This window comes from Emydura macquarii, unplaced genomic scaffold, assembly GCF_026122565.2.
Source record: "Emydura macquarii macquarii isolate MOO-44397 ecotype Brisbane River unplaced genomic scaffold, CSIRO-AGI_Emac_v2 contig_1348, whole genome shotgun sequence".
Taxonomy (NCBI): domain Eukaryota; kingdom Metazoa; phylum Chordata; order Testudines; family Chelidae; genus Emydura; species Emydura macquarii.
The window spans coordinates 15,905,100-15,929,546 of NW_027131485.1; the positions used below are offsets into that span (position 1 = coordinate 15,905,100).

General features: G+C 35.9%; 1 protein-coding gene across 2 annotated transcripts in view; it reads left to right on the plus strand.

Moving 5' to 3' along the window:
• Nucleotides 1–24,447, plus strand: part of LOC137155175 (RNA binding protein fox-1 homolog 1) — a 194,800-nt gene that overhangs the window by 156,129 nt on the left and 14,224 nt on the right. For both annotated transcript variants that reach the window (XM_067551274.1, XM_067551275.1), the window contains exon 11: nucleotides 3,601–3,665. In XM_067551274.1, the coding sequence (XP_067407375.1) occupies nucleotides 3,601–3,665 (65 nt within the window). The remainder of the gene's footprint in view (nucleotides 1–3,600; nucleotides 3,666–24,447) is intronic.

A 24,447-nucleotide genomic window follows, 5' to 3' on the forward strand; every position in this document is an offset into this window, starting at 1 on the left:
ATCAGTGCCTTTTCCCATTCCCTAGAGGCTCTCTGTATACTCCAAATGACCTAAGCACACACTGATCAGAATGCCTTTTCCCTGGGTACACTATGGCTTCTAGTGTTGCCACTGTTGTTGGAGCATCACTACTAGCATTGAAACTGTAGGTGATTTCCCCAAAATATGTTCGCATAGAACAGTAATAGTGTCACAAATATAAGTAGATATAGTTTTTTGTTCCTTTTAACGTGTAAACAATTGTTTTTCAAAATAAATAAAATCTCCACACACATCTGTCCAATATTTCCAGGTTTTGGTAGCATATTTAATGAGATGAAAAAGAAAATATTTCTCTAACAGAATAATTGTGCATTTGCACAAAATGCTAAATTGGCGAGATGTCTTTCTGAGCAGATACTTTGAGATTATCCTTACTATAGTGATACTTATCAGTTTGGATAAATAAAATAAATAATTACCTATATTAATGATATTATGTACCCAGAATACAGTGTTGTGGGCTAAAATGTTCAACAGTAAATTCTATAACAATATAGACTAAAGCATGAGAAGAATGCATTTAACTTAATGTTCTAAAGAAATATGTATAGTGTATATTGTTGAGGGTATCCTTTTTCTCAGGAAATAGGTAAAGGTGAAAAGCAGAAAACATAACCAGATTTAATGTTATAGTAAATATCTTTGTTATATTCAGGTGCTTTTAACATCACATAATATCCCAAGTTGTAGTTTAATTATTTGGATGACAGATTCTGGTCCTGATTCAGCAAAGCGTTTACGTGTGTGCTTGAACTTTGGGGACTATTTCGATTCTTAAAGTTAAGCATGTGCCAAATTGTTTTGCTGAATTGGGGCCTGTGCTTGTAAATCATCTGTTGATCTTCTTATAATAATTAGAGTTGAAATTGTTTCAAATTTTGAAAAAGTTCTATGTGTACACATTAATTTACAAACGTGAGACCGGTAAAAATTATTAGAACAACCTAACAGAGACAAACAACTTTTTGATCATTATATAGTTTGCACACTTAAATTATACTGATGAAATACACAAATACAACACACTCAGATAGGCATTTCCCTCTCAAAGTCCTTCTATATCAAAGTCTCAAAATGCAGATGCCAAAAATTTTAGTCCCCCGAGAGCATTTACTAAGTCTTTCAATAACATAGGACTCTGTTCAGACCAAAATTATATTTATTTGTATCATTTTAAACTCGGTCTCTGCAGGGCTTCTTCCAAATTTAATCCTGATTGTTGAGTCAAAAATATCTTAACATGATTCCCAAGAAGGGTCAAGCTCAGTTCTTTGGCAACACCTCCTTAACTAGCACATAGCTAAATGTCAAACTTATATTTAAATATGGCCATTCTGGTGACCTCAGCCTACCTCATCTGGGTATGACTGAGGGAACAACGAAACATTGATACTCACACATGGTGCTTAAGCCTTCAAATCTATACTCTGTCCAATAGTGCGCACAGTCCCACTGAAATCAATAAACCTGTTCATTTGAGTAAGGGTTGACAGGATTGTGCCAAAGTTGACAAGCATGGGGGATCATGACCAAGACTGACTGATTGACTCAATAACATAGATCCTACTGCAGAATGACTTACGGTCCAACAGACATTTTTAGGCTCTGGATGCTGAAGACAAACCAGTAACATTCTAAATCAATCTATTGTTATCTTTAAGTATGCTGCTTGAGATATCGGATGTTTTGAGGAGTCAAAAAATTGGGGAAAATCTCTTGTTTTGTTTGCATCAGACATTCTTTTGCTGTCTTTCTTCTGGTAGCCCACAAGTTGAGGAAAGTTTGCAATTTTTGTCATGCACTCTGCCAGCTTCTCTACTTTGTGGCTCAATTTGTGCTTGGTGCCATTATCTGACATTTGATTGCCCATACACAAGGTACCTGCAGGCTATATTTGCCTGTCGCTGCACATACTTTTTGACACCTCAAGTAGTTTTTAATGAGTTTCCTATGTGCCTAGCTGAAGCTCAGCGTGTTGTATTGGCAGCCAAGAAGAGTGCACAGGAACACTGTCCGCCTTTCTTCCACTCTTCTGTATTCTTTTAGTGACACAAAAGTATCAGATGATCAGAAGTAAGGAGGCAATCTGTGTCAATGGTTCTTAGCTGGCAAAGAGAAGGGACTCACTGCAAAAGAGATGGCACTTACAATATTGTGCAAGCTATCTGTCTAAACCCATTGGTTGCCTGACATAAGTGCCTCCAGCAAGGCTCAACTTTATGAGAAGGCGCCATAACAGATGGACATGAGAGTTTGAAATAAGAGATGAAGATGTATAGGTGTAGCTCCAAGCTTAGAGTGTCTAACTGGCTGTCCATACATGTGCCTACTGGTAAGAAGAATTTCTGTTATAGTTGGAGGGATTAAATCAAGGAAAAGCACTGGAAAGGGGGATAAGCTGGAATTTCCTATAGAACAGTGGGCTAAATGAAGCTTCTACGGCCCTGTCAAGTTGCTCATAAACAGGTTATTTCATGAAGAGTAGTCTACTTAATACACTTTTTGTTATACAGTATACAAAAAGGTCTGTTAAATGTGCTAAAAATACGCTACTATTTTCATGAGGGTTGGCAGACAGAAGCCCATTCATTGCTCACACTTCTACATATATTAAGTGTAAACAGAGCCCTCAACAATAGGAGCACTCTATTTAAAGACATTTAACAACAAAGGGAAATGTCATTCAAAGCTGAGTGATCCAACTAGTTTCTTTTTTCATTTCTTTTTTAATTCTATGGGGACACACAATAGTCCTATATCCCAGAGGATTATGGGGTGGTGGATTCTAATTGGACCGTAAATGGTGTTTGTGTTATCTGAGGAGACTGGGTTCTGTTTGTTAATTGGCATGCTGAGATCATTTTGAAATGGTTGATATAACACCGTGGTCCATTGAACAGGAAGCTCTGCTATTTTCACAGTTTGATAATCAATGCATCACTGCACACAATTCCTTTCAAATGTGTGTGTGTGTGTGTTGTCCTGTTTGCTTAATTGAACAGCTGCAATTACTGTTACATACAGCTGAATGTTAATTCAGGAGAAAGAAAAGAAATCCCTTCTTAGTTATGATTTTATTTACAAATTAGAAACCTATATAAAATTAGAGTTTTAATGCAGCAAAAATTTCATTGGTTTAATCAAATACATGCAAGATATCATATTAGATCTATTTTTTGTAAAACAAAATTATTGTTAGCTTTGTAGTTTGATTTCTTTTAATTGATTTGTCACTGCTTTATTAACCTGCACTACACCTCACTGTAAGGGGAACTGTTACCTGTAAATGTAAAGAAAAATATTGTCAAAAACCTTTTTTGATGAATGCATTCCATTAACTATCATGATCTTTGGGTCAAATTAAATCTTAACAAGCAGGAACTGATGAGGTTTGTGATCAACTTTGCTTAACAGCCTCATGAAATATTTCATACATAGTTCAATCCCTTAATTGGATTTCTAGCATGAAAAGAACATTCCAACTAGTTGCTGATAAATTTTGGATAATATTATTTTGATGCTGTAGCAATGCAATTAGAATGTAAGTTTGTGTTTCAGGGTGGTTATGCTGCCTACCGGTATGCCCAGCCTGCCACTGCCACTGCAGCTGCCTACAGTGACAGGTAAGACCTAATATATTACTAATAAATACTTAAAATACAGGAACTTGAAGATAAGTCCTATGAATTGGCCTTGTTTAAGTCTCATCACTGTTTTGTTGCTCTGCAGATGGCTATGGTATATAAGGTTAGGCTGTATTGTTCTAATCCATGAAGAGCTATAAATAGAGAGGTAATGCTTAATTAAGAAGCAGCCATAAGAGAGAGTTCTGTGTTGCCGATCAGCCACTTTACTATGAGATAATGGTAGTTTGTGACCCTTGTGCAGTGTAGATAAATAAACGTATAACTCCATAATGGACTGCTGCTTGAGATCATAATTTGTCTTAACAATACTTTTTCAGTTAATTTAGTACCTGCTCCTGTCAGGTTGACTTCAATTCTCACTGACTCCTGTTGAAGTCAATGGGAATTCTGGCCATCAAGGACAAATGACAGTGCTCCCAGATCTCTGGCTTCCAAGCATTTCATTTATTTGAGTGTTTTTTTATACAAAGACAAGTTGATCTGCTTGTCTCTCAATTTTTTTCTTTTAAATCATGGCATCAATGTTTAGGTAAATACGCTATTGAAAAAGTGGAGAATTTCTTAGTCAGTACAACTCAATCCTGCAGACACACAAGCTTAATTTTACAGTGTAAGTAGTTTCTCTAAAGTCGATGGGACTGCTCATAGGATGAAATCTTGGCCCTACTGAAGTGGGTGATAAAACTTCCATTGACTTCAGTAGGGCCAAGATTTTGCCACAATATGTAAAGTTAAGCATGTGCATGAAAAAGGACCTGGGCCTAATTTTGTAATGAAAAAGAAGAATGTACTCACTGAAATTCATTCTTCAGAAATTTTATTTGTAGGAAAATCTGCAGTGACCATTAATACTTTTCAAACATTTTAAGAGTTTGCAGCACAAACTAGAAGTGGGTATCTATTTTGTGAAAGATTGGCATAAGTGTATTTTGCTTCACAGTGGCAGAAAGAGCTAAGGACCCATTTCGGTTCTCATAACACAAGAAAATCTCTCATTGAAATCTGAGAAATTTTCTTGCATCTTCAATATAAATTGAGACTTGTATTAGGTGCTAAAATGGTAATTTTTTATGTTTCTATTCCTTAAAGAAAACAACAGAATAAGAACTAGTGAAGGATTTCTTAGAATGAAGTGCTGTTCATGTATTTGGTTTTATGAGAAAAATGGAACACAGTGTGAATGTTAAAAAGCTGTGCATGCATAGTTGCCTTTAAAAATGCTTATTCTGGTAATGAAGTTACATTAAAAATGTTTGGTGAATAAAAACAATTTGCATGTGTGGCTGAGGCATGCTGTGTCAGAAAGGTAAGCAAGTTTCTTTATATGAATTCCAGATCAGTAATGTCAATCAGATACTGCTGTTTGCACCGTGTTTGCGATGTACTCTTTCTATGCAGGGTAACCTACCATATGGAGTGCTATTCAGTAGTTTTCATTTCATTTCCACAAAGGTGTGTTGTTAGCATGTTGCAGCTATAGTATTTTTCTGTGAGCTTAAAATAAAAAACTAGTTCTTGATCCTAAAAAAATTTTTAAAACCAAAAAGGCAAAATCGTAAATAATCTCAAATTGCTAATCCTTTTTTTTTGGCCAGATATTGTTCAGATCTCTCTTTGTCAATTTAAAGGGTTCACTTGTTGCTATAAAGATTGTAGATTTACATAGTACTTAGAGGAAGTGAACAATATCAAGATGAAGCCTTAAATGTTTTACCAGCTAACATACCTACTTAAAAAACAGACAAATCAGATACCATAAGGTAAAATATCAGATTTTTACCTATTGTGCTATATTGACATTGGTTGACGAGAGAGAATGAATGAGTCAACTTGATTAATAAAAATAATCATGGCACTGGGAAAACACCCTCAATAAAGGAAAATATATAGTATGATTAAATTTCTGTAAAAGAAGATTGAGATGGTATCTATAGTAATGGCATAGTTACAACCCTTAATTATTTTACATGAAAAATATCTCTAGTATACTAAATTTTCAAATACAATCTTTTTGTATAATTAGAATTGTAATAATTTGATTCTACTGCATAATTACAGGTATCTGAAATGGATTTATATTTTTTGATGTTTTTTTATTTAGCTTCTCAGTTAACTGTATTTACCCACAACTGAATAGTTTTTGGGTTAATTACAAAGATATAATTTTAAGTGCTTTTCTCTATTGTGGAATCCTAAAACTTATTTTAAAAAAGAAACCATGCAAAAACTTCTTTGCATATATGAAACTATATGCAAACACGGATACCTTAAATTACACTCAATTACAAATTTATTTATTAATTTTATTAACTTTTCACTGAATTTTCATTAGAGTAAAGAATGTGAGGTTTTTTATGTCAGAAAATTAGGGTTGTTAGATTCCTCACTTCCTAAGCATTTTGGAATTGATAATTTGGTAAAATTTGTGTTAATCTCTAATACTGCATGCAAGTGTTGAAATATAGGAAAACTACTAGTATATTTTCTTCTCAATGTAACCATCACTTGCTGTCTTGTGGTAATATGAGTATTACACATTTGGTCACTCAGTGTTCCTTTTTGTAGTAGATATGAGTCCCTATTTAACTTCATTCTCAACCAGATATATATTTATTGTATATGTTAATACAATGCCCAGGCAAACGCAATGAATGCCACCAAGCATATACTATGATGCAGTGCTTTAGTATGAAAAGACTACTTTAAAAAAAGAAAAAAAAAAAGCACTCACTGTTTGGGTCACAGATCATATATATGATGAATGGTAAGGTCCCTATCTTGACACACTGTCTTAAGTGAAGAGATGGAAAGAGTAATTGTTTGGATTGGATGCATATTTTGTTAACATAAAAACAGGAGGTGAACAGAAAGATTTGGGATTCCAGAGTCAATACCCCAAGTCACTGGGTAATGATTGGTGCTGTAGAACTATTGTGAGAAAACACAATGGTGTCCTTGTTTGTCACACTTGGAAATATTGCTTGATATAGGTAATGGACAACTAATATGGAGGAAGAGACTAAGGTGGCAAGGGGAGATTGATGAACCTTGTAAAAAAATTTAAATAGTGGTTAACAGAAGAAAACATCCACATGTCATTACAATCAAAACTGAAATAGGCCTTATAGATTTCTCCACTCGCTTATCAGGTCTGTAAAAGAGAAAAGCCTGCTTTATTTATGAATCGATATAGTAAGAAATCATTTTACAACTTCAGGAAGGACGCAGAGCTACATGTTTTCTCTATGCAATCTATCACTTTATTAAATTAAACTTAAAGCTCTGAGCCTTTTGAAGAATTTGATCAAACGTTCACATTTGTAACTGTCTAGTTTAAATGTTTCTCGCAAATTCCTCTCCCTTCCAACTGATAAGAGGAGGGCCATGTGGTATTTAGGTCTATATGTTTTGTGCCACTCCGGAAATTTGACCTCTAAACTCTTTAACCTGAGAGGCTGGTTGAAGGAAAACAATTTTAAAGGCACACAAAATAAATAAAAACAGATATGTTAATTTTAAGTATAGATTTTACTTGATTTTTAGGTAACATTTTAAAAAGTACTTAAAATAGAGATACTAGTAAAGGCTTAAATCTAAGTCTGACTTAAAGAAAACTGGCAAAGCTATCAAATTTTATTTTTATGAGGTAGACCTAGTCAAAGCATGGCAGTGGGGCATATCGTCATTTTGTCATTGCATGTTCACTTGATGTTGCTAGTATGTCTGTAATGCTGTATCGGATTTGACAGATCCATCACATTAGCTCAGTGAATGGCTTGCTTGAATTAAGCCCAAGGGCAGACTTATTCATATTGATTGGCTATTGGTTTTGTGTTTTATGACTTGATTGTTGCATCTTTGATCAGTATAAGAAAAATGTTCCTTTCTTGCATATTAACTTTAACAGCAAATATGTGTTTAAACATATATGGTGGTGTATTAAAGCTTTAAAAACAAGTTAAGCCTTGTCTGGAAGGCAAAAGTATTTTCACTTGTACTGCTTGCTAACACTGAACACTGAAACACTTATTTAATGATAATTCTTTGTGTATTTATGTATTTGTGTCTAGGTGTTTATATATACACACACTTCTTCTGCCCCCCACCCCGCCCCCCACTCACATGTAGTGAGGTAGTTTGCTCTGAGACTTCAAAGTATTTGTATAATGTCTAATTCAAATCCCATTCAAGTCAGTGGAAGGACTTCTATTGACTTCGTTGGGTTTTGGATCAGGCCCATAGTCACTGGAAGCTGGATTTTCTTTCTTTTCTATGTGTTGTACAATTTGGAAAAATAAGACATGATAATAAGATGCATAATAAAATATTTTACACACACTGCACTTTGTAGTGTATAAAAGGACCTTTTGTTTGTTTGCACTACGAGTTTGTGGTATATGTTCTTTGGACACATACAGAATTTTGTATAATACCTAGATAGTCTTATCACTTCAATGCAAAATCCCAGTTATTCCAATCTTTTTATCTTTAAAATGACTAATTTATTTATTTTTGTCAAACTGGTAATGTATATAGATACAGAATTTAATCTTTGTCCAGCTGTTCTCTTTGCTTAAGGAATTGACAATAGTACTTGATGTTTCTAATCAATAATCCCAATAATAAAATATTCAGATATAAAGTTAACTGAAGACATGATATCAAAGGCTCAAAAATCAAATCAAGGTTAAAAATTTAAAAAATACAGCTAGTTAACTTAGGTAGATTTAGGCAAATTGCTAAATAGTTTACCCTTTAAATACCTTTACATTTGAGAATACATAATGAAGAAAGACAGTTTAATAATTTCATTAAAATAATGTTCCTTTATATTGGGAATCTTACCAGTTGATATATAATAAAAATTAAGGGATTGCTGGCATATAAAATATAATAATGCCTTCACCCAAAGTTTAATTTACTGTTAAAGAATTTTAAATAGAAAGATTGATATTTTAAGTAGTTGTATTCATTATATTTAATAGTCATACCTTTTCATTAGATGCAAGAGAAAGAATATTAATTCATAGAAATTGTAGGTAAAAACTAACAAGGTTGGACAAATGAATTAAAAACCGCAAACCCAAGACAGAGCATGAGTTTTCACTTATCCCTCTAGTCCCAACTGGAATCTTCAAACCCTTTTTTTTTAAGTTTGCCCATCTATACATGTTCACTAAGCAGATATATGAAATAATAAGAAGAATCCCAGGAAGTGGTTGGCAAAGATAAGTTATCCTGCACTGATGAACATAGCTTGAGCATTTGCACCAATGTGCTGACACTTTGAGATTCAGTTGAGATATATTGGCAGCTTGACAGGAATCCAAAGACTGCATTCAAGTTGGCATAACATAGTCATAATGATATATAACAGGGTAGGCAACGCTTTTCATCATCAAGCACTTTTGAAACACCTAGAGCAGTGGTTCTCAACACACAGCCCGCTTTCAGCCCAATCAGCACACAGCCGCAACCGATGTGTCATCCTCAGGGCCGTACAGGTAGTATATATACTGTGTGGATGCGGCCCACATAACACATAGAGAGCTACATATGTGACCCATAATGGTAAATAGGTTGAGAACCACTGATTTAGGGCCTAATACAGTGGAGCTGGATTGGGCCCTTACTCATTCGGATAGCCATGTGTGATAGCTAAAGCTGCTTGGCTTAGTTCCCCAGCTATGAAAACAAAAATCAAGTCATTCACATTGCCCCTAGAGAGCAAGAGCAGACTTGGACTTTTACATGTTAGACTCCTAGGTTTGTATCTTTACATCTATAACCACATAGTCCACATTTGGCACTCAGATTATAGCTTGGACACCCTTGGTTATATGTGAAAATTTAGTTCTTACAGAACAATTTGGTGAAGGAATTAGGAGGGATTGCAATGAGTACAAGAAAAAAAGAGGATTTAGCTAGAAGAAAAGATTCCAGTGATAGAGTTAACATATTAACATGGAGAGTGAGAGAGATTAAATCTAGGGAGTTATCTAAAGAACAAATGATAGGAGTTTAGAGAAGAAAGACAACATTAATGAATTGCAAAATTATTCTGTAATAATTGGAGCAGTATGCAATCATTAAATTTTGCAGCTTTCCCCAAATAGATAAATAATATTGTATATCTTCATTTAGTGGCCATATCTTTCCCATCTAAACCACAAGGGAAAACCATTCAATTTAATACAGACTGGAGATTACTAGTAGAACTATAAAGCTAAATTTTACAGGTCTAATACTGATTCACGACTATGTTGCTCGAGTTTTACACGAGGTAATCACTGAAAGCAGTGGAGTTACACTGAGGCAAAACCAGAGTAATGTAGTGGTGAATCAGGTCCTCTTTGCCTGAAGCAATGGTGGTCACCTGTTACAAATATATTCTCACTTCAGAGGTTGCATCATCCATATTAGCTACTAATCCTATGCTTTCCCATTCTTGATTTAAAAAAAAAGAAGCTATTCTTAAGAGTCCAAAAAAATAGGGAAAATCCTGGATTAAGATTGGAAATCTCGCCTGGCACTTGGTTGGAGGAGTGGGGAGAAGAGAAATAAAACTACAGATTTCCATACATGGTTGACTGAAGTGGGGTGCCTAGGTCCATATTTAGGTGCTCTGATTTTTTAAAAATGCTGAGCACACAGTAGTGCCTACTAATTTCAATGAGAGCTGCTGGATGCTTGGCACTCTCGAAAATCAGGCCACCTTCATAGGTGCCAGATATGGATGTAGGCACCCATTTTAAAAAAAATCTTGGCCTACATCACGCAATGTTTGGAGTTGTAACTTTTGTGTGGTCTTGGTTTAGTTATTTAAAGATAGACACTTAGATTTATATAGATGTGATAATAAATATATTCCCTGGATGCATTTTAGTGTGTTTTTTCCTTTTTTAACAAAGAGAAAAAAGTACTAAAATTCATATTTTAAGAAGCAGTTACATATGTACCTAATACTCTATAAAGGCTGCTTCTTAATTGTTGTAGAATGTTGGAGGTATATGTGATTTTTTTTTTTTTTTTTTTTAATGTGTAACATTCACCAGACTGGGTAAATATGGAGGTAGGGCGTTACCTAGCCCAACACTCCAATACTGTTATAGTCTATGGTCTCTGCTTGTGCCACTGACATGCTAGACAACAACAGCTCGTTTGGTCATGTCAAGGCCTAATTTCACAATTTTTAGTTTTCAGATAATTGACTCGATAGATCACAAAAAGTAGATTAAAACATGCTATATATGTATTGTGAACCTAAGTGCCACAGTTGTAGAAGCTAGGAAGGAAGGAATTCAATGCATTGTGTAATGGGGGGGAGAGAATAATGGAATGAGGAGCAATGAGTACGGTGTGGCATGGGAAAGGTAGGGTGTACAATGATTTGGTGTATTGTTTACAGTGGCAGTCCAGTGCATTTTAGGGAGATGAGAAAATATTCAAGGAACATACTTAAAATGATATTATCTAGAGAGAGTGAACTCAAGAAGTAGTAATTAACAATCTTACATTTATCTGGTGTAGCGCCTTTCATCTCAAAGAAGAACATAATAGGACCTTCATTTTAAAGGTTCATGCAAAGACCCACCAACCTGTAGAACTTCATGAAATTCATTTTATCTATCTTGGATGAGGGTTTGAGTTGACCCTGACAAGATATTTAATATACAATATAGTAAAATATTATATATTTTTAATATATAATATTAAGTTATCTTCTCCAACTGTAATGTAAAGTGATAAACCAAACTGATGGCTATTATGGTGTGAACAAAGATATAATAAAATGGGAGTAAAAGTAAGTTATCAAACAAGTCAGAAGATAAAATAATTTGAAAGGTAGGGTTAATATTTATTAACATGCGTTAAAGAATTTGATATCACTGACCTCTGTACATTAGATGACTGGTAAAACAGTATCATAAATGAATCAATGAGTAAATAAGGGAATTTCATGATCTTGAAGGATAGTGATCTCGAACTAAAGAACTAATATCAAATATGAGTGAATGATTATCATAGATATAAAGATGACATAAAATCAATTAAAAATGCAAAATTCAAAAATCAATTCTATATTTCTTTATTATATATGAAAATGTTCACAGTGCTGAATAGACGAAAGGTCTGATTCTCATTTATACTAAGGTTACTTTATACTGCTGTAGCAGTGTTCCAAAGGGGCCTTAAAATGTGTGCAAATATGTACTCACTTTATACTGATATATCAATATAAAATGGCCTTGGTGTAAAGAGAATTAGGCTCAACATTTTCAAATGTGGATGCTTAAATTTAGCTATCTAAGTAAGTGGCCAGATGTTCAAAGATGCTGAGCAGCCACGACCCCTATTGACTTCCAAGGGAGTTGCAAATGCTCAGCACTTCTGAAATTCAGATCACTCCAAGTTGTTCAAATATGGATTGAGGTGCCGTACTTTAAGCACCCAAGTTGGAAAATAGTCAAAATGCCAAAAGATGTAGTGTATAATCCTGATGCTATCGAAGACGAGGGGAGTTTTGCAGTTTGGCTTCAATGGGACCAGGATTATCTGATTATCTTTACTGTCTAGGCTCCACTTAAAATTATTAGGTTTCACCTATATATCTATATCTATATATATATTACACACACACCTCAAGTTGTTGGTGTTTATTCTTAAAGCACTACTCCTTAGTCCTTTAATACAAATATCTGCCAATGACACAATTTTTCATACAGTTCTGCATACGCACAGAAATCTCACTGAAATAATAGGTAACATCAGTGGGAATTCTGCACATAGGCAGGATTATGGACCAAAATTGTGTAAATTAAAAAAAAACATATTTACAGAAACCTTGGTGAGAGGCTAGTTATAGGAATTTCAGCAATTGTTAAGTTAAACTAATTCGGTCCAAATTCTGGCAATAAATATATATTTAAACTGAAATAAATATTTAAACTGGGATGTCCAGGTTCTCTTAGTGCTGCAACATATTCTCACGGCTCTTAAGAATTCCCATTTCCGTAAGTTTGCAAAAGAGCATGTTTTTCTCCCTCTTGCCACATTTTTTTCTTGAAAGTGAAAGGCACTTTTACAAGTGAAAATCTCTTTTTTCTGGACCAGTAGTGGCATTAGCACCTGCAAACCATGCAATCGCAGGGACCCATGAATCAGCCAGCTGCTCCATCCTGCTCAGTGCTGCCCCGGGCTCAAATTGCTGGCCTCTGCATAGTGTGACCTCACCCGCAGCATGTGTTGTGTGAGCTCAGTGGTAAGGACCATGGAATTGAGCTTTGCAGGGGACAACCACGGGACAAATGCCACCACTGCCCTCGGCTGAAATTGAGGTACCCCTCCCCGGTTCACATTCACAAAATTGTATGATAGGAGCCAGGAACTGTCCTGAAGGGACATCTCTTGGCTCCACTGGGTCTCCTCTCCTCTCTCTGTCAGCTTAGCTCCTCCTGGATCCATAATGCCATTGATTAGATCCTCCTGCAGCTGTTCGGTACCAGCCACTGAGAGGACATAGACAGAAGTAATACAGAGGTGTTAATTTGATTGCTTCACTTGGCAAGAAGAGGGACTCTTCTTTCAACTTGAGGCAATACTCCCTTCTTGCCACATTGCTACAGTACTGGATGTTAGCACAGAAATCAAGATGCAGGGTTGGCTCCTCTTCTAGCCCCACCTCAAAACCTACAAAAGGCCGTCCACCAGGAGGGGAGGCATGGTGACACCTGAGTGACATTCCTTTATTTCCACCCTGAAAGTGGGAGATCTAGGTGCAGAACATCATGGTAGCTTTCACATCTGAATATTTGTGAAACTCAGTCACTTCCTATGTCCTCCTACCCCATCTTAGTCACATTGGTCAGTTAGGTTTGACAGTGAACTGCTCGGGTAAAAATTGTCTGGTATGAACGAGATTAGTGGAATAGTATAGAAGATTTTCCCAATGTAAATCAATTAAACCAACTTTAATAGTTCTGTTGAAGCTGGGTACCGCTGGATGAATACAAGCCATGAAAAGATCTGTTTTGATTATAATTTACTTCATTTAAGAGAGTATTTGATTTCTGGATATAACTATAAGTTGTTAAGTTGTCTCCATGTATTGTGATTTAAATGCTATAAGTATGATAATGGACTTTGATCTTACAGTTACTGGAAATATAAAACACGATAATAGCAGAATCAGCATTCTTACAACACATATTAAACTAAATGTCAACATGTTGCAGTCCTTTAATAGCCCTGATATTGAAATTCAGGAGGAGGAGGAAGAGGGGGGAAGTCTTCATAACAGGATTTTAGAAAGAGATTCTGAAACCTTTCTCCATAAATTATTGTTAAGAATGCTATTCAGCAAGCCATCAGTCTGGTTGGAATTCACACTCTCACAAAAAAACCACCCCCAAACAAACAAAACTGAAAGTTTTAGAGCATGCAGAAAACCTAAAGTTTTTTAAATATTGTCATATAGAAATGTATAAATCTTACATCACACTTATGGGCTTTGTTACTGTCACTGATACAGAGGGCCATATCCTTAGCTGGAGTAAATTGGCATAATTCCATGAAAGTCATTAGCTTCAAAGGAACTGCATCAATTTATAACAGCTGAGAATCTGGTCCATAAAACCTAAATACTGACCTTTTGTGTTAGTAAATGCCATGCTGCTTTTCACCAGAGAAGGGCTGCTAATGACAGCTGGCTTAATTCCCCCCACTGTAATTTCTGCTCAATACTGTATTTGTTTCAGTCTTAATCTGCTATGTATTGTTCCTATGCACTGTTTCCAGCAGTTGCCGTGTTTCACGCACTGGGGGCAGCACTTCAGTGGTGAGCAAATTCCTGTATAGGTTGTAAAATCAGTGACTAAAGGTCAAGAGCTCCTGCAAGTGAGCCTCATTCATTACATAGTTATGTTTATACATTTTTCTTTTAGACTTTGTATTTCATAGGGCTATTGTAATTTTGTGTGTGTGTGTGTGTGTGAAGCCTTAAAATCCTACCTGTGCTCTACAGAGTTTTCTGTCTATTTTACAGAATCTCAATCTTACAAAACGGAATTTACCCTGACAGAATAAGTGGGATTGCAAGGTTCTAGGAGTGTTCAATTAATTTTTGTGCACGTTAAAGGTTTCTTCTTAATGTAATGCTACATACTAAATCTAACAGATTATCAAATAAACATTACAAACCTCACGAAGTAACCTCAAGGGCCAAATTGTGGCCTAGTGTAGGCATATAACGGAAGATAAGGGTACATAAACTCTGTGTGGCTGTTTGTGCCCTACCTACCTCAGATCTGGGTAGATAGAGGGACTGCAGACACATTAACCCCACCCCCCATCGATGGGCAAGGAGTGGGCAAAGACTTGTGTAGATGAACTGTCATGAGGGTAGTAATCTATGATTAGGAAGGGCGAGTAGCAAATTACCGCACTCCAAAGAGCAAAGGGGGAACAAACAAGCAAATGTGCCTGAAATAGAATTCTTTTGCTGGGTTACTGCAGCTACAGTTAACTTTTACACAGGGCAGATTGCATAGGCACAATCTAATCTAAAAATGAGGTGGATTAAGGCCAAATGGCCTTGGTCAACCAAATCATTAAGGTACCTGAGACTCTTGCTCCCAACCTGTTAGCCTCCTCCATCCTAGACAATACCTTTCCCCAAATGAGCTGTTGCCTGTCACTTCTGAGTCCTAAGTTTTCCTCCAAAAAGGAATCCAAGACCTGTTTACATCAGCAAATGGCCAGTTGGCAGCAGTTAGCTTTGTGCTGCACCACCACATACTCTGTCTGAGCCCCATTTTACCTTAATCTGCCACTTGATTTGGGAGATGTGCTGAAGTTGTACTTGTGCATAATTATATGTAACTAAGCAGCAGAGCAGGGTGAATGGTGCAATAATGTTTCTGCAAACCTTCATTCACATTTTTAAATGAAGGGACATTCCTTTCCTTCAGCCCATGTGGGATTCTAAGGCTCAAAAATTATATCAAAGAAAAATCAGAATAGAATTTCTTTGGCTATGCTCACACCACTTTTGTGTTGCAGTCTGCGAAATGTTTAGTGAACATGTTTCCTGGCAGGTATGTGTGAGAGGCTAGAGAATTTTTAGAGAACACTGGTAAAATATGCAGAAAACAGATTTTTAATTCATAAATATACTTGCACTGGAAACCTGATTCTAATAGCTAAATTCAGTTTTATTCAAAGAACAGAAAGATACCGTGTGGAATACATGTCCACTCAAAGCTAATCAACATCATTTTAATTGCAATTATTGCACGCTCAAAACAAACTGCTCACAAAAAATCTAAAGACCAAACATTATTCACAGACACATTCAGGAAAATTGCAACATGGTCACAGACAATTTCTGAGTAGAAAGGGAGGCAAAAACCATCAAATTATTAATTACAAATCACTTACTGGGCTCTGTGAAATATCTTATTTTAAAAATGTCCACTCCAAATACAGTATTAACATATATGTAGCTTCTGCATTTAGCACTGAGTGCTGTAAACAAATATGAATATACTTTGTAAATGTAATTTCAGGACACTTACCAAGTTAATAATCAGCTGCAGGCACTGTGGAGGGCTAATTATTTCTGAAAATAGGTATAGCTTAGCTTTTTTGGGAGAGTAATCAGAGGTAAATATGTCTATGGAATATCCCAATCCCCTTAATCAGTTGCCATTTTGGTACTGTGTGAAGACTAACATAGTTAAGCTGTGGAATAGGAGTTTCTGTAGAGTATTCTTTGAAATCTAATTTCTGTGATCAAATCATAGTTGTCCTGTTGAACCCATGATGAAGTGTTGCCCAAGTACTATCCAAGATCCATACTAAAGATCTTGTGGCAGATGCACACACACACCCATATGATGTCAATGGTTAGCAGAAACAAAAGAAATTTCTGTGTAAAATCCCAGCCAGCTTCCTGGAAAAGGTCTGATGGAGGGAGGAAAAAATGGAAAATGAGAAAGTCAGAAGCAGCTGTTTTTTCAATTTTTTTTAACTTGGAGATGGATTTTTATTAAGAAGTTTGTGTTCTGAAAATGTCCCTTTTCTCACCCTTCTCCTCTTCTGGGTTTCTGATATTAACAACATGCATATTGTTTGATGTTTTAGGTCTCTGGGAGTTTTGTAAAGTAAAATATATGAACCAGGTTGTATCCCCTAGATCTATATAGGGTATGTCCTGTGCCATGCAGGCAGCTGCTTCCCATTGAAGCTCTGCCCAAAATCGGGGCGTAACTCAGATGTGGACATTGCAGCTCGGGTGCCAGCTTGGGCTCTGAAGCCCACCTGACACATTGGATCTGAGCTCTGGTGACTAGTCCGAATCTCTGCGGGATCTGCAATGTCCACACTGCTATTTTGAAGTCTTGTCTTCTTACGGTGGGAGGCTCACACCCAGCTGCAGGTAGACATATTGTGAGAGCTCTGTGTCAGTACTACTGGAATGAGAGAAATAAAATCTATAGAATGCTTCATTTATATGTGAGGTTATAACATTAAGCACTGCCATTGATTGCTTTGCCTCTCATCTGCTGCTTAGTCTCTTTAATCTTAGCATAACTGAACTAGCCAACTCAAAATACAATACTCAAGCAAATGCATGTAGTTCACTGAAAATACCGCAGTCGTTGCACAGTGGTAGGTTGGCCAGCCTCAGTAATGCAGGAACCTCAAGTATACATCATGCATTAAAACATTCAAAATTAACATTATTTGCTGAAGACAATGTTTTATAAAAACTCAGTCCAGTTTCATTTAGGAAATGCATTCTTTACTTTTTCTTTCAACTTTGTTTTAAACTGTTATATATAGTATAGCTAGGTCCTGCCACGCAGTTGACAGGTTAAATCTAGAACTGGGCTACTTTTAGGTATCTGGTGAAGTGAATCTTGTAAATGCTTTGTGATTCTTTCTGATTTTTAGCACTATATACTGTAAATGTAAGTAGAGAGAGGCTCTAATTACTATGTTCAACTTTTCAGACATGCTTTTGGGTCTAGACTTTGAACCAGTACCTATATTTTCCCCGCAAATCACCCCATCAAAAGAAAAAAAGGCATTCGGATTTGGGGTCCCAATTTGGCTCATCCTTACCTGTAACTCATTAGATTATTAATGATAACCCACAACCATTCCTAAGGCATTGTAAACCCCAACATATCTATTGGAGGGGCATGTTATACACTTTCCAACTAAAAAAAGGAATTGGGCAGGGGGATAGGTGGAATCCTTCCCACAGCCCCATGCTGTGGACCACCATGCATTGAAGCCATTCTATGATAGATATTGCAGCCACCACTTACTGTCCCCATACAAAGATGTGAAGGTTGGCTGGTGGATTTACTAGTCAAGACCCATCCCCTCAAGGTCTCCTCCATTTCATAGATGGAACTCTCACAGAGCAGACCTTAGGGGCATGCAAAGGGTCGAAACCCCTTTGCAGGGGCTCTCCACACCTTACCCACATTGGTGGTTCTGTGTCGTCTCAGATACTCATAGGGAGGGTAGGGTTTGGGCTCTAGTTATTGTCAGAAACAGATTTTATTGCATCCAGACACAATAGGTCTGATTCTCAGGATCACTAAGGCTCCTTTACATCACTCTGGCAGCATAAACAAGGCAAGTCCTGAGCTTGCTCATTATGCACTGGTTTGCCCTGGTGACTCTGCATCAGCTTGGCTCCCAGCTCCCAGTGGAGGGGACATGTTAGAAGTGTGGCCAGCCCTGCTGCTGCTTTCTTTCCCAGGATCCTTAAGGGGGTATGGTAAGCAGAGTATAATAAATTAGAGTATCACTGAAGCTGCTTTAACTTACATCAGGACATAAAGAGCCCCAAAATAAGGTGAGCACAAGAGTGGCTTAAAGCTACCTTTGCTTCCCTCTCCCTGTTTCTGCCACAAACACAGGAATGGAGAACTGAAAGTCAGGTCCTGTAAATTTAAATCATCCATTTTATTTTAAAGCATCTTTATTACTTATCACGTTACTCTTTCAGTTTTTCTTTCAGTTTCAGTTGATCTCCCATAGCCCTTGCTAGGGCTCTTACATTTTGTTTAGGTTAAATAAAACGTTTTAGACTTCACTGTACAGTTTCTGTTTTTCTTGAAATACAAAACATTTAGAGATCCTGACTGAAGCCTACTTTTTAATTGATAGTAGAAAATAAACATTAAGGAGAAAATTTTGCATCCAGTGGCAGAATTTGGCCTTAATAATGGAGCAGAACTTCTTGTATAATAAAGTTTTAATCTTGGGGCACGTTCTAGTATTCCTTGGATAGTCTAACAATATACTAAGATCATTTTAAAATTTATATATTTTATGTAATAAAAACTTTTGAAGTATGGAGCAATTCTTATTAAAATGTAATGCACTGTAGTGCAAAATCAGATGGTGAGCATTTAAAAACTAAAATTTGTCATATAGTCCCATAATTTCTTACAAATATTTATGTTCGGAGTTCTTTAAACCCAGTTCACTATGTTTATTTAGCTGTTAAAATTGATATTTTATTATAAATCTACACTGCTTAAAAATCTATACTACTACTAGACTGAAATTAGTCTTGTAAGTGAAGTTGTGGAAGCCCCAAATCATAATTTAAAGTTGGATATTATACCAATGGGAGGAATCCTGCATTTGCAGAAGAATGGATTGATTTATAGGCCTTTTCCATCTCTAATTTCAGTTATTATGCTGTACTCTAAATAGTTATTGTGTATGTGCACTTTGTTGCCTGAATTTACTTGCTGTATTCAGGTAAGAAGTCAGTTTAAAATCTGTAGGCCTACTAACATAAGCAAGGTGAACAGAATTTTGCCCATAGTGCATGATCAGACTTCCTGCAGAAGGCACATGTGACACATTTTGCTATACCTACAAGGCCATGCCTGATTAGCAACACTTTTTTTTTAGGTATATGTAGCTTGTAAAATATAAAGTAGTAAAGCCATTAAAAAAGTATAGACAATGACTACAAAAGACATTAAGATCATCAAATTACTGGGCAAATGACTGGAATCATTATCAATAACATCTAATTATTCATAATAAATTGAATTTGGCTGTTGAGTGCTCTAGTGGCTACGTTTACTGCCCCATAAAGAAAATAAGATGTGAGAACTTTAATTCTCACAGCAACTGTTCTCACATTCACCAGTACCTTAGTTGTGAAAATTGATATATGGATTTCTAAAATAAAATATACAAAAGCAACGTACATGGAGAAAAGGTGCCTTCCTATGACCACTGTGGGCATGTAACAGGTGCTATACATGGTACATATTTAAAGGTTTCACACTCTCTTCTTTTTTGTTTTTTAACTATCTGCAGCCACAGTTCCATTCAGGGATTTGAAGACTTTTTTTAATGTACTGGATGGGCGGGGGAAGGAAAGTATTAGTATTTATAGACACTTTGAGCCATACATCATTTGTAGTAACTGATCAAAAAAAGGGAGAAATAGGAGTGATTTGTTTAGATTGTTCCAGTAAGCAGCTAAAGCAGTGTATTATTCCTACAGATACTCCTTTGTTTTGTCATCTGAGGATGTTTTACTCTTGAGACAGAGTGACATAAAAAGCAGTTGGGCTGGATGGAGTCTGTGATTCCTCCCCTTAGAAAGGGACTTTCTTAGTCAGCCAACAAATCTTCAACCAGCAGTATGTGGCTGCTTTTTTGAAGAAAAGATCCTTTTTTAGAATAGGGAACAACTTTATAACTGCATAGGAAAGGAAAGAAAGGAGTTCCTGTGGACCAGCAGCCATGGAGTCAGCTTTACTCTGGATGCGGTCCTTATTAGGCAAACATTTAAATTCCTCTGAATGCATCAATATTACAATAGTAATAGTAGGAAGTAGTTACGGTAATAGCCAATATTATATATGAAATACAGCATAGCTATGTATTCACAATGGTTTTTCTAACTCCTTTAGGTTTAGATGTCAACTCTTTACTGCAACACAGGCTAAATACCACTAGATTGTTAAATACTGTAAATAAAAGAATAAATAACAAAATTACTACTCCATACAGGCAATTCAGGATAAGAGAAATTAGAGCTAGAAATATCCAATTTGATCATGAAGGTCCATCCACCTGAAGTACAGAATATAATATCCCTAATGGAGGGCATGGCCAATATTAAACTGATACTGCACTTGCTCTTAATCAAAAGGTATAGCTATATTTTTGTACAAATTACGGGATCCTGTGTATCTTGTCAAAATGTGAACATTTTAATTATAGTGTTCACGGGACTCTAAACAAGAATTTCAATTTTTTTAACATATTAGGGATTAATTAATAGAGCAGGTTTTGGTCTTTTGGGGTTCACTCCTGCAGTGTGCAGTGAATGCCCGTGTGGTGTTATGCCCTTCAACATCCACAGATTTAAATAGGAGCTGAGGGTATTTAGCACTTCACAGGGAGTGTGCTGACTTTGCAGGATTGATCCCTTAACACAGGAGTTAATACAAAGGGATCTAGCTCCTCAGCTGTGAACTTTTGCATTAAAGCTGTGAGATATTACAGCTTGCACGACTGTGCAGATTTTTGTGCAGGAGCTGGATGGAGTTTGAGCGAATCAGGATCTAAGTGTGACAATTTGGGGTCAGATTCTTGGTTATGCCTGCACAGCTGCAGATGAAGTCAGGCAGAGCTATGTACATCAGTAAAAGGGCACAATTTGATTGTAAGGATTCTTTTAATACCGCAAGTCCATAATTAGATCATAATACATGCGCAAATCCAGCTCACCTTGCTGACTGTGAGCCTACAATTGGGACAATAAGATGAGCAGAGGAAGCAGGATTTGTGCCAGAATGTAGTTTTCTGTATTGTGAAATTTTGAAAGTGTATTTCACATTTCTCTTTTTATATTCTCTAGTGGAAAAAAGAATTTTGCAAGAGAAGGCTTATATCAAATCAATAATTTCTTGAATTTACAATATTCAGTATTGTGCAGCAAACATATGCCAATGCTCAGATGACACTATATAAGAATATACTAGTCATAAATTCTCTTTTGGATATGGCAGAAAATTCATTTTCTGTTTTGGCATCATATTAGAAATCTAAAAGCCAAAAATATTTTTACTTTCAATTTTCTCCTTTAAGTTCTACTAAGTAAATTACATTTTTTCTGTAAAATATAGGGATTTTTACATATTTTGCATTTAATGCCCTTTAATGTATACATTACTAGAAATATAGCTTGATTTTTTTAAACTTTATAAATATATTTTAGCATGACATATTTGTAACTCTAAACATAAAGCTTCCAATGCAAGAGTTTGTACATAGTCCATATTCAGATGTCACCATTATTTCATTTAAAAGATCCCAGCATGTCTACCTCATGATCCTTATACACTATATAGTACTGAAATACGTCAACACTTTTTCTTGCTACGTTCATTAAAATTAAGCACCCTTTCCCTACCCCATCTGTAAACATCAAGTCAATTGGCAGCTAGCACATTTCCCAGTCAGCAAGCAGTATTGTGAATTTTATCTTCTCTTGCAGAAATCAATTCGTCTTCGTTGCAGCAGATGAAATTTCTTGTAACACCTCTGCAGGTAACAATCATTGATACTTCTTGATGCATCCATCCAGGTCTCAATATCCTTTTTCACATGCTGCAGTTAATCATTAGAGAAAGCTTAGTAAAGTCCATAATATAAATCTTTGGAATAGTTTCACTAAGTTATAGCTTGAAACCTTTAGGCTTTGCCATATAAAAGACATTAGGTTATTTTGCTGACTTTGATGTTTTATTTCCAGTTTCAATATTGTGTGATTGAGAAAAGTAAGAATATATTGAAGCTTCATAAATTTTCTCTACAGTACGACTAAAATTGTTACCTAAAAATCCTCAAATAGAAATAAATATAGGATTAAAGGTACAGACATCTATAAGTGCTATAGATTTATCAGTTTTCTGTGTGACTCTGGGGGCAAATGGTACCCACAAAGATAGTACAGACCCCAAAGCACTCTCAAAGTCTGTATTTGTGGATAGGATAGTAGAAAAGAAGATTTGTATGTCATCAGAGCATCACCCCCTTGTAAGTAAAGGCCCTCTCTTTTTTTGCTAACATAAAATTGTGTTATAAGCACCTGGGTACAGAGGAATGAGCATTGTTTTTATAAGATATTTGCAAACAGTAAACTTATAAATATGGAGATTATACCAAGGGAAGTCCTCTCTGTTACGTAATATAGTTTGAAACAGTCTGAGTTTTTATTCAGATAAGGATGGAATTATTTTGCTATGTAAGGCGAAACTTTGCACAGAAGCCAGAATAAATAGTAATAGCATTAGACCCTATTCTACCTTTGAGTTTAACGCAAAAATCTTATTGCTTTAATGGGAGTTTTGCATGAAAAATGATGGAATCTAAAATAAAATGTTGGAATTAAACACTGCTTTGTAGGATATACCCTACTAACATCAGCAGCAGCAAATGAAAGGTGAAGAGTGTACACTTTAGAAAATACTGATCTATATTCAAATATGTCAGGAACTTTCAATTTGTGTCAGTGGAAATTATACATAGTAAGACTAACATATACTAACGTCTGTGATGTTGTGTGCAATTTACATGTTTCTTAATGGTGATCTGAAAAGTTCTTTTAACACACACTGTTCAGCAGCATAGCAGCGTGTATTTAACTTTACAAATTGGAAATTGCTTCATATTTGAAAATACATTAGATACTAATTTGCTTGGTTAAAACCTGAGTTAGCCTTTCTCTTCCCCTGCTCTGCTCCAGGTCGTAGTGAGCTCATCAATTCTAGCAAGTTTTGTTAAGTAAAGAAGAAGAAAGTGCTTTTTAATAAACTTTGTTTTCAAAGAAATATGTACTTATGATTTTAAGTACAGTCCTGGACCTTCAGCAGTCTACTGGCCTGCAAGCTATTTCCTGTCCTACAAGGTGAACTCCATGCAATAACACTGAGTTTCTGGAATAAAAGTTTCTTCCTGCAAGATTGGTGAAACTTTAAATGTCCAGGACTGTACAAATTATATCACTGCTCTGGAATCTTAACGTGTGGGCTAAACTCTTCTCTGCCAGTGACTTCAGTGTATTACACAGCTGTAACTGAGGGTGGAAATTGGGTCTTTGTATCTATTTATAAAAGCTTTTTGGTTCACCATTAGGTTGCCTACATTGTATGGTTTTAGAAATAAGTTTTTGATTGGATACAGTTTTAAAAATGATGGACAAATCAATAAACATCTGACTATAGATGCTTTTCTTGTTATGTGATCGTAGTGAGTGAGCTTTTACTAACAAATGAAAGGCCTAATCTTGCATTCCTTGAACACAGAAATATTACATTCGAGTCAAAAGGAGTTTTGAATGCACAAGGAATTCACACTCAGGTTCAAGCTCACAAGTTTTATAATTTTCCAGAGGATAGCCATGTTACTTTGTATACAGCAAAAACAACGAGAGTCCTGTAGCACCTTAAAGACTAACAAATTATGCATGCCTGCAGAAATTTGTTAGTCTTTAAGGTGCTACAGGACTTTCGTTGTTTATGTAAGTTGCTAAAAGCTTCTTGATTTAAATTACTAGTTTTCATGACAAATTCATCAGTATTGTTGATTTTTAAATCTCAGAATTGACATACAATAGTCAAAGATGCACTTTAAATGCTTCCTGCGCTTGGTTAGGTCTGACTTTCAAAATCAGTAAGTCCTAGTATTCAGTGAA